This window comes from Leptonychotes weddellii, chromosome 6, assembly GCF_054177405.1.
Source record: "Leptonychotes weddellii isolate Sample4059 chromosome 6, ASM5417740v2, whole genome shotgun sequence".
In the NCBI taxonomy this organism is placed as follows: domain Eukaryota; kingdom Metazoa; phylum Chordata; class Mammalia; order Carnivora; family Phocidae; genus Leptonychotes; species Leptonychotes weddellii.
The window spans coordinates 13,558,299-13,570,421 of record NC_138374.1 but is presented as its reverse complement, the minus strand read 5'-3'; the positions used below and the strand labels follow the sequence as shown (position 1 = coordinate 13,570,421).

General features: G+C 35.0%; 1 protein-coding gene across 2 annotated transcripts in view; it reads left to right on the top strand.

Annotated features, from left to right (window-relative positions):
• Positions 1–12,123, top strand: part of LOC145722133 (attractin-like protein 1) — a 163,525-nt gene that overhangs the window by 17,850 nt on the left and 133,552 nt on the right. For both annotated transcript variants that reach the window (XM_081823460.1, XM_081823461.1), the window contains exon 2: positions 10,845–10,959. In XM_081823460.1, the coding sequence (XP_081679586.1) occupies positions 10,845–10,959 (115 nt within the window). The remainder of the gene's footprint in view (positions 1–10,844; positions 10,960–12,123) is intronic.

The window sequence follows — 12,123 nt, the reverse complement described above, 5'->3', positions numbered from 1 at the left end:
CTCGATCTTTCTCAAATAAATAAATAAAATAAAATAAAAAAATCAGTAGTAAAATTGCTGCGATCACAAGCAGCCTCTTCACTCCCCAAGTCAGTCCCACACAATTAAAATAACTGAAAATCTCAGTTAAACCAGATATTATACTATAGATATAAACCTCTGTGTGTGTGTGTGTGTGTGTGTGTAGTGAGAAATTTTGAACAGAGATCAAACATGGAGGCATTTCAACAAAGGAAAAAATATTTGGTACAATATGAAAATTAAGCTTACAATTGGAATACCTTTGGAATCTCAAGAGCAGCATACTGATTCTGTGAATATTATGTTTTATTCCTTTACCCATTCCCACATGTAATACTTTATTCTCTTTGAGTTTGCTTCTAATGCAGTTTAAACCTGGTTTTGACAGTGTCCATCAACTTAATTTCTTTTATTAATATGAATTCTTCTCTTAGTGAGTAAAGCTAGCTAATGTGTTTTTTCCTTTATCATTTCATGCAGAGCAAATAGTAAATTAGGAAGGAATATGATTTTCACTTTCATTTTTCCCAAGTGTAAACAATGAAATCAGAGAATCTGTGCTGGAGATCTGGAGTCTTGGTATTTGTTGATCCTATGGAATCAACGCCCTTGATTAGCTGTAAGCCAAGCCATTAGGCTGACTTAATTCTATGCTCAGTAAATTAATTCTATTTTCCTAATGTGACTAAAAACTAAATTTCATATCAATATAAACACTCATTAAACTGCAAATACCCAGGTGTGCAAGCTGTTGAAAAGACTCATTTTTATTTATAGATGGATTTTGATAAGAATAGCATTAAAAGTAGTTTAGTAGGGAAATGTTAGAGTGATTAATGTGCAGTTGTTTGCATTTTTAATATTTCACTCATATATCAGATTAGTATTTGTGCATACTGTCAGACTTTATTCTGTCCTTGTCAAAACACTTATTACTGCTGACAGGTATAACATATCCACATTAATCCTTAATTCCTTGATTCAATTTTCTAATTGTTTTTTTGGCATGTGATGATGGCCATTTAGTCTTATGTGATGTGTTCATCATATGGTATGATAATGTGCTTTAAAAATTAGACGTGTCATTTAAAGTAACTGAACAAGAAAAAAATGACTAAAGATTGGAAATTTCAAATTTCACTGTACTTAGATATTGGTATGTTACACATACTGGAGCTTGTCCATAAATCATAGTCACAGAATGTTAAAGGGACCCTAAAAATCATACAACCTATTTGTTCATTTTTCAGTTGGGGAAATTGACTTAGCAACATACCCAGTATCACACAAATACATGGTAGCAGAGTTGGTCCAAGAACTCAAATGTTCTGAACCCTGAGTCCCTGCCTCAAGAATGAGGCAGGTGCATGCGTATGACTTTTAAAGTGATATCTTAAGTTCATTCCTACATTAATAGCCAGGCTGAAAGAATGAGATATTCTTAGTCTTCTTAAGCTGTATTTTTAGCAGTATCCTAAGGTGGTTAAAAACCAAGATACTAGAATCAGACAGATCTGAGTTTCAGTCTGTCCCTGGATCTGCCCCTCCCTCACTGTGTCACCCTGAGAATATTATCTGACCTTTCTGAATTTTAATTTCTTCGTCTTATAGAAAATAATGTAATAATGCATGTAAAATGCTTAGCATAGCACTTGAAACCTAGTTAAGTACTCAACAAATGTTAGTTAATATTATTTTTCAATGTTTTATGATCCCCTTAGTATCCATAATTTGGAGAACTGAGTCATGCCTACCATGTGACAATTTCATTTATTCTTTAATTCACTCACTTATCATGTGAAAAATATACTCTATTAGATGATATAGGTAAAGCAAAGGGGAATCCAACATGGTATCTGGCTTGGTGGAGCAGAAATCTAACAGAGACATATGACATACACATCAATAGCTAGAGTAAAAGACTGGGAGACGTAAGTCCCCAAAGGTGGCATAGGGACCATGCTTAGGCATTTCAAAGAGAGAGATGAGTGCAGGGACAAGAGGGATGAATAAGAAACTGGGCCTGTCCTCAAAGAGATTGTTCAGTGGACGATAGGGTATTTGTGAGTGTCATTCAAGGTGAAAAATGAGGAGGACCCTAAAAGGTACAATTAAAGAACTAAAGGGAGAGAGACTCAATACCTCAGACCAAGGAAGGATTCATGGATGAGTTGGATTTGGGGCTGAATGATTTTAGAAAAATTAGAGGCCTATAGGAAGGATCTCCTAGACAGTAGGGATATTATGAGTGAAGACAGCACACATTCCGGAAACCCTGGGCACTGCTGTTGAATAGTGAACACTTACATTGACTAAAACACAGAGCTTGTGCAGAATACAAGATGAGAAAAGATGACATTTGACAAGAGCATGGCAATCCTGAAATGCCATTTTGGACTTCACATTACAAAGATCACAAAGTGCCAGCCATCAACCATTTTGGCCCATAGATGTCTTCTTTTGACAGCAACAATTTTGAGATCTAATGTCTTTAAAGAGATCTTATACTTTCCAGTTCACTGTAGTACCCACTACTTTTTGTTGTCTTATTCTAGAAGTTAAGACAGTCTTCTTACCTACTATAGGCATTATGCATAATGGTTAGGCATACAAGCTCAGAAGATAGGTTACACTGTTCCAAACCATGGCTTTGTCATCTATTATGTCTACAACTCTAATTATGTTAAACTCTCTGAGCTTCAGTGTCATTATCTGTAAAATGGGAATAGTTCCTAGCTCATGGAGTAAGGTTAAACTCACGTAAGCATGTAGCACAGCACAAGGCATATTGTGAGCATTGAAGAAATGTTAGCTATTATTAAATTACCCACCTGGGCCTTGAAGGAATTTGAGTTTGCAAACTTACTTTGAAAATAGTGAATGTTTTTGAGAAAGGAAACATCTTTTATTATTATTATTATTATTAATCTTCTGAGGCCTAGTCCAAGGACATCAAATAATTCTGTTAAATCCTCAGCTGCTGGGGTGAGAGTTTTCAGTGATGGGGCTTCAGTGTGATTTCTGGAAGTGAATCACTCACTCATTTACTCTTTGAGCGGGCCAATGGAGGAAGGAACAAGTATGTAGCCCACTTTGCCCATTGGTATCTTCCAAGCATCCCGTGATTCTTGCAGTAGCATTTTCCTAAGCTATGTCAAATGGTGGCCTCTCTTTCGGAGTATTTCTTTTTCAGTCATTATAAATTTTAGGAACAGTCATCTTAAAAATCCTTATGATTCCAGAAGCTTCTCTGGTAACTTGCTTGTCTTTAATAGCTGATAAATGGAAAGAGATAACACAGAATTTTTGCCTCTAAAAACAAGAACTTGAAAGTATGAGTACAATAGTTTCAAAAACACTAGAGTGAACAAAACAAGTCTTTTTCACTCTAAAAGTGCTGTGTGCTTAATAAACAAGGACTACTAATTATATAACTGTCAATGATATTTTCTGGCACGGTCTAACACCAGCTTCTTGCAGTACAACAAATATGAAACTGCCTGGAAGTAAATCACAGTCTCTAAGTGCTGTGGGCAAACAAACCCATGCCTTATCTCTTTCAAAGGCAGCCATGGAAAATGCATGATAAATTGCACAGTTCAATGAACATGTTATGTCATTGTGAAATGATTTTGATTCATGGTTATGTATCTATTGCTAAACAACTGGCAAACCTCAAGGTATCAGAAATATCATTCATGGGGTTTTGCTGTTTTCTGCTGCAAAAATCAAGTGCTATAAAGTGGGTTTTTTTCCCTTTTTTATTTAAAATTCTTTATTGAAAGTGAGATTTCCTACAGATTCTTTGGAAATAATTTTTTAAATTATGTGAATTATTGCCAGAAAAGTCAAAGAGCTGTGCTAGTCATTAATATTTTTAACAAAATGAATTAATTCATATTTTTGCTAATATCCTTTTATTAAAATTTTATAGCCAAAATAGAAAAAGTTATAAGCCAGTTTGATTTTAAAACAGAATTATAAGCTCTTTTCATATAGTTTATCAATATAAAGAAATTTCTGAATGTTTTCTGTAAAATAGCAGCAGAATTAAGAGTAAGGAATTACTGAGGACGCTTTCACAGAAGTGGCTTTTATACAAGCATAATTCCTTTTCCATGGTCAAGATATTTTACTACACTCTTCATCTGTTGCTGATTCTCTGATGTTAAATAATTAAGTCATTTTCCACCCGAAATTTACAGTTCTTTTTTTACTAATTTTTCTCTCAGTTGGTGCTTTTGGCATTAGCATTTGATGTTTAAAACCTTATCTTCCAGTGTTAAAAACAGCAGAAAGGTAGCCTGACAACACAGTCAACTGATGTACTCTCAGATTGTTTCCTGTTTTTCTATATCCTCTAAACCAAGAACCACTGTTTCTCAACTATTTTTTGTTGTTGTTTTGTTTTATTTTGTTGTAATCATAAACTTATTTTCTCATCATTTTTGTAATCAAGTATTTTAACATGAATTTGGATATTTTGAATAGTTCCAAGTATTGCATTGAGAGCTTGAAAACAAAACAACAAAGAAAACCTTGCTTGACGGTAGAGAGGAGAAGTATTTCTTAAGTATATTAAAGAGGATTTTAATATTTCTGATATATCACCATTATCTTAGCCTGAATTCATTTTATTTTCTCTTAGTATATTTTACCCAATTGACCTTTACATATACTTTGCATTTATTAAATTAGAATAAATTTCAGAAGCCTAGAAATATGGTTCAAAACATTCATAGTATTTTTCTGTTAGCCTTGGAATATGACAAGCCTATTCTCTAAATATTTACATCATTGGAGAATATCTATGTACTTATGCTGATTTTGACTTAACATTTTCAAAAATAAGTCTGTTAAATTAAATGTAAGCTTGAAAGTGTAAAACCGTAGATCATGTAACTTGATGCAAGTATTGCAACATGGCTTACAGCATATTCCTGGAAGAATTTTATGCCCTTTACTTCTGCCATCATGGCCACTTTCACCTTTATATTGAAAACTCCCGAAATGTATCTGTATGAGGAAAATTTTTAAACATGAGATTTATGTTGCTATAAAGGAGAAATCCTTTATAATCATATAAAACTGTTGTCACCAGAAATTTCAGTCTAAGTTTTACATGAAAGGGGACATATTTTATCTTTAATGCCTCGTTAAACTTTCTGGAAACGGCAGTATTCTAAAATATTCTTGGTGAATGACTGCATATGTCTGTATTTCTTCTGAAAAGTTCAAATATGATCAACAAAAAACCCCGAACAAATCATTTGTTCTAATAATTAAACCAGTGGCATTTTTTTCTTCTATTTTGTCTTCATGCATAGATGTTGCTTTGACATGTCAGCCATGTCTCACTTGCAGTTTTTTCAGTGAGGTAGCCAAAATCACCTTTCCTATGCTAAAATGATATCCTCACTGCTTCAGAGGTGACATTGTATTTACACCTAAATTCCTTGTGCATGTTTGGGTCCACACGTGTGTGCATAGAATGTGTGTGTTTGCACACCTGTGTGCTTGCACATGTATTTATGTACGTGTGTGGGTGCATGTTTGTTTGTATATGCACACATATGATAAACTACATTGTGTGGTTAAGAGAATGGACTCAGGAGGCAGCCTGCCTGAGTATAAATCTCAGCCCTGCTCCTTCCTAGTTATATACATTTAAATAGGTAATTTTAACTTTGCTTCAGTGTTCTCACTGTAAGATTTAAATGAGTTAATATATGTAAAGAATTTTGAATATCTAATTCATAGTATAGTACTTAATACAATACTAGCTATTACTACTGTAATTATTATCATATTTTCATTTACTCTATTCCTAAGGTCATATTGTTTATACAAGTGTCTTAGTTGGTGATTATGACATACGTATTTCACTGAAGTGATATTGAAGATATGCTAACAAAATATTTTGGGTTGTGATCACTTAATTAGATAAACTGTATTGGGTAGTACATCATTGCTGGCAGGAAACAATTATGAGAAAGCAACAAAAGTTGCATAACTTTGTGGCGCACAGACTACCCATCAAATATAGTGACATGTATTCATTTATTCAAATGTAGGCCTACTGCACATCTCTTTTGTGCCAGGATTTGGTGTTAAAATGAAACATGGCACCATACAATCCAGCAGTCATACTCCTTGATATTTACTCCAAGGATTTGAGAACTTCTATCCACACAAAAACTTACTTGCTAAAAAGGGAACAACATGAAGGGAACAACGGTGGATGGTAAACCTCTCTAAGTGTACTTTATTTTTTAGATCTGACCCTGAAGCCATATCAAAGTCTTAAAATTATAAAGCAATATGGAAAGGGGAACAAGCCCTCAAAACAATCAACCTCTGAATTCACAAACTTACCTAAATTGGGATGGAATCAGTGGCAAAACCACACAGAGAGGACCTATTTCAAGTGATTTTATTTTATTTTATTTTCCAAGTGATTTTAAACATGAAGTATTTAAACATGCAGTATATTCTTAGTAGGATCCTTAAGACAAAAAATCCCCAAAACTACAAAGAAATCAATTTTAATTAATTCTATTGTCACATATAATATAAAAAACTATATTTAAATTGTATTTTATGCTATAATAAAAGTAATTATCAGTATTACTAGGTATCAAGATTTTCAATCTAAGAGAAAAGAGATACAAAAACTCAAAGAAGTAGTAAAGGGGTGCCTGGGTGGCTCAGCTGGTTAAGCATCTACCTTCAGCTCAGGTCATGATCTCAGGGTCCTGGGATCAAGCCCCACATCAGGCTCCCTGCTCAGCGGGAAGTCTGCTTCTCCCTCTCCCTCTGCCTCTGCCCTTCTCCCCTGCTCGTGCTTTCTCTCTCGATCTTTCTCAAATAAATAAATAAAATAAAATAAAAAAATCAGTAGTAAAACTGCTGCGATCACAAGCAGAGAGCCACATTTTCCAAGGTCATGACCCTTCCCAAGGGCAATGATATGTAAGAACTGATCTTTGAGGGAGTATAAAGGCCAGGCCCTCTTGGCCCAACTTGATTGTTGAAAGATTATTCTGGCTCTAGGTCTCCTCTTGGCCCTGCATCTCAGTTCAGCCCTTTCCCTCTGTCTAATGAGGCTTCCTTCTTTTTCCTTCTACATTTTTTTTTTACCGTAAGAACCTCTGCTTGCTAACTCTATCTCCCACGAAGTCTGCTTCTTTGGAAATTCAATTTATGACACTGAGCTCTGTTGCCTAAAACTTCCTAGAAAAATGGCCAGCCCAGTAGCAATACCTCTTATGTCTGGAATTAATACCACTTCCCAGCAAGCTTCTTTAGAGAAATGTCTGATTATAGGTCTGGGACAGGCAAAAGACAAGGAAGCTATCAAAGGCTTTTGTGGTCATGTTAGCACTCAGGAGCCAATTTGAAGATATTCTCATTGTTCAAAGATAGTACAATTTGAACAATTAATAAAACTAAAAACAAAATTATAACAGCTATCAATTGAAACACATCAGAAATATTAAAAGTTATAAATTTATAATGATAATATGAATTTTCATGTTTGGAGAATGCTAGCAAATAGTTATTTTGAAAATTGATAAATAAAAGGAAATCAAGTATTTAGCCTACTTTTCCTATAAAAGCTGTATAAAAACTCTCAGTAAACTAAGAATAGAGGGGAACCTCCTTAACTTGATGAAGAATATCTGCAAAAATCTTACAGCTAACATCATGCTTAATGGTGAGAAACTTGAAGCATTCCCACTAAAATCAAGTACAAGGTAAGGATGTCCCCTTCTCACCACTCCTTTTCAACACTGTACTGGAAGTTGTAGCTAATGCATTATGACAAGAAAAAGAAATAAAAGGTATACAGATTGGAACAAACTGAGGGTTTTAGAGGGGAGGGGGGTGGGAGGATGGGTTGGCCTGGTGGTGGGTGTTGAGGAGGGCACGTTCTGCATGGAGCACTGGGTGTTGTGCACGAACAATGAATCATGGAACGCTTCATCTAGAACTAATGATGTAATGTATGGGGATTAACATAAGAATAAAAAAAAATGCAAAAAAAAAAAAAAAGGTATACAGATTGGGATGCAAGAAATGAAACTATCTTTATTCACACATGACATGATTTTCTATGTAGAAAAATCCAAAAGAATCAACCAAAATACTCCTGGAATGATAAGCAATTATAGCAAGGTTGCAAGATACAAGGTTAAAATACAAGTCCGTTTCTTTCCTACATACCAGCAATGAACAAGTAGAATTTAAAATTAAAGATATAATAGTATTTATACTACTACTCCTCAAAATGAAATACTTAGGTATAAATCTAACAAATATGTACAAGATCTGCATGAGAAAAACTACAAAACTCTGATGAATAAAATAAAAAAGAACTAAATAAAGATATTCTGTGTTCATGAATATGAATAATCAATATCGTCAAGATGTCAGTTCTTCCCAACCTGATCTGTAGATTCAAAGCAGTCCCAATCAAAATACCAGCAGGTTATTTTATGAATATCTACGAACTGACTCTAAATTTTATATGGAGAGGCAAAAGACCCAGAACAGCCAACACAGTATTGAAGTCGGGAGGCCAGACCCTACCCAACTTCAAGACTTACTATAAACCTACAGTAATCATGACAGTGTAGTATTGGTGAAAGAATAGACAATTAGATCAATGGAACAGAATAAAGTGCAGAGATAGATCCACATAAATATAGTCAATTGATCCTTGTCAGAGGATCAAATGCAATGCAATGAAGTAAAGATAGACTTTTTAAGAAACAGTTCTGGAACAATAGGACATCCAATGCAAAAAAATGAATCTAGATAGATACCTTATACCTTTCACAAAAATTAACTCAAAATGGATCATAGACCTAAATGTAAACTGCAAAACTATAAAAGTCCTGGACGATAACCTGGAAGAAAACCTGGATGACCTGGCATTTGGCAATGAATTTTGGATGCAACACCAAAAGCACAATCTGTGAAAGAAATAATTACTAAGCTGGAATTCATCAAAATCAAAAACTTCTGCTCTTCAGAAGACAATATCAAGAGAATGGGAAGACAAACCACAAAGTGGGAGAAAATATTTGCAAGAGAGACATCTGATAAAAAACTGCTTTCCAGAATACACAAAGAACTCTTAAATCTCAACAATAAGAAACAAGAAAATTAAAAGTGGGCCAAAGACCTTAACAGATACCTCACCAAAGGAGACATGCAGAATAGCAAATAAGCGTATGAAAAGATGCTTCATATCACATATCATCAGAGGAAGTTCAAATTAAAACAGCAACAAGATGCCACTGCACACCTATTAGAATGGCCCAAATGTGGAACACTGACACCACCAAATGCTGGTGAAGAGGCAGAGCAAGAGGAACTCTTATTCATTGCTGGTGGTAATGCAAAATGGTACAGCCACTTTGGAAGACAGTTGATGGTTTCTTAAAGAACTAAACGTGCTTCTACTATATGATCCAGCAGTCACACTCCTTGATATTTACCCAGTGGAGTTGAAAACTTATATTCACACAAAAGCCTCCACATGTATGTTTATAGTAGCTTTGTTTATTTTATTTATTTATATTTTTAAAGAAAACACATGCAAGTGGTGGGGAGGGGCAGAGAGAGAGAGAATCTTAAGCAGGCTCCATGCCCAGTGTGGGACCTGATGTGGGGCTCAATCGTATGACCCTGAGATCATGACCTGAGCCAAAGTCAAGAGTTGGACACTTCACTGACTGAGCCACCCAGGTATTCCATATAGTAGCTTTATTTTTAATTGTGGAAATTTGGAAGCATCCAGGATGTCCTTCAGAAGGTGAATGGATAAATAAACTGGTACATCCAGACAATGGAGTGTTATTCAGCACTAAAAAGGAATGAAAAGACGTGGAGGAACCTTAAGTGCATATTTATTACTAAGTGAAAGAAGTCAACGTGAAAACGCTAAACTCTATGATTCCAACTATATGACATTCTGGGAAAGGCAAAACTATAGAGCCAGTAAGAAGATCAGTGGTTGCCAGGGTTTGGGGTAGTGAGGAAGGGATGAATAGGTGGAGCACAGAGGATTTTTAGGCAGTGAATATACTTTGTATGATACTATGATGGTGGATATGTGTCATTTACATTTGTCCAAACCCATAGACTATAACACAAGAGTGAACCCTAATGTAAACTATGGACCTCTGATGAGTCTGATGTGTCACTGAAGGTTCATCAGTTGTAACAAATATACCTCTCAGGTGGGGGCAATTGATGATGTGGGAGGCTATGCATATGTTAGGGCAAAGTGTGTAGGGGAAATCTTGTACCTCCCTCTCACTTTTACTGTGAACCTAGAACTGCTCTAAAAAATAAAGTCTACATCACATGCATGTGATGTAATGAGCACTGGGTATTATATAAGACTGATGAATCACAGACCTGTACCTCTGAAACCAATAATACATTATATGTGAATTTAAAAAATAATCCTATAACAATTATTAAAAAAATAAAGTCTAAAAATTTTAAAAAATAAAGTCTATTAAAGAAATAAAACAAGCTAAAAATAGAACAGAGTACTTTTCAAAAATATGTGCCAATTTTTAACTCCCCAAGGAAAAAAAATGTCTTCTAAATGTTAATGACCACCACTACAAAAACACTATATTACTATGAGAAAATATTCAGTTGAACTATTAAAAAATGAGACATTGTGTGTCCCCATACACCTAGGAGTGTACAGTTTAGCTGACTGAAGCATGGGTAGGAGAAAAGTAAAATAGCAATGTCCTGTCAATTATGTGAATTTAAAATTGGGTTTTCTTTTTCAGGGAGCACCCAAACCCATAGCCATTGAACCATGTGCCGGGAACAGAGCTGCTGTTCTGACTGTTTTCCTTTGTCTACCACGAGGATCATCAGGTGCCCCTCCTCCTGGACAGTCAGGTAAGATGAATGTGGAGCCATCAGCAGTTAAGCAAAACATATAGACTAAACAGAAGAAATAAACAATACTACCAAGCAGCACAGTGAGGATATTTACATGGTTCTAATGTGAAGCATGGTAGAATTTATTAGAATGCAAACTTTTACCAAAATATCTAGAAATCTGCATTGCTATAAATTCAGATTTGCCAGTGTTTCTCTTAAAACTACATGTTAAATATGTATGTATGTTTGTGTAATATACGTGTTTATGTATATTCAAACACACCCCAATTTGTTGTAACTACAGTGAGAAATCTCACTAGCATGGCAAGTTTTTGACCCTTTCGGGCTGCTTATTTTTTCCCAGTATGCGTGTCATATAGGATGCCAAAATTATAAATGTGATTAGAAGTTTGCTTCATAATTATGGAACCAAATTAAGGAGTTTATTTGCATGTTTGGAATGTGTAGTATGTCAGAGGATGATAGCTTGATGCCACCATCTCAGTATATTTAATATATGCTCTTGTTATCAGACCAGACAGCTGGAGCTCATGGGCCAGGGAATCCTCCCCCTCAGATGGCACAACCAACCTTTGCCTCTGATTCTCCTTTTCCTACATGAAAATCATATTTTGAATTTGGGCGTAACTGTATGTGTCCTATTAGAGGTCTTCTCATTGCTGTGATGTTGTCCACATTGTACACACACACAATGTTGAGTATAACTTGTAATTAAATCACAAACCATGCTTATTTCTCTCTTTTTACATATTCCATTCCATTTACTTACAATGTGTAATTTTTCCATCTCCGATTATTTGCTCTATCCAACTCTTCTGAAATGGATGCTTTTTGAGGGTAAGGGTAATTTCAAATCTGTCTTTCTTTTCAATTCCCCTTAAGCAAAATGTGCCAGAGATCTGGCAAGTTCTCAATAACAGTAGTTGATACTGAACTCACCTCCCTGATTATTTTATCTTTTCTTGGTTCCCTAGCTAGCTTTGACCTTGCTCCTCACTTTCTTGATTTGTATCCATCCTGACACAAAAATGGAAGCTACATTACTTTATACCCTATAAATTTTAGATATACATGTAACAAGAGTTTTTCCCATATGGAGACAGAGGGTTTCCATCACTTAAAAATGATTTGTCATTTATGGTACCTGATGATATCTTG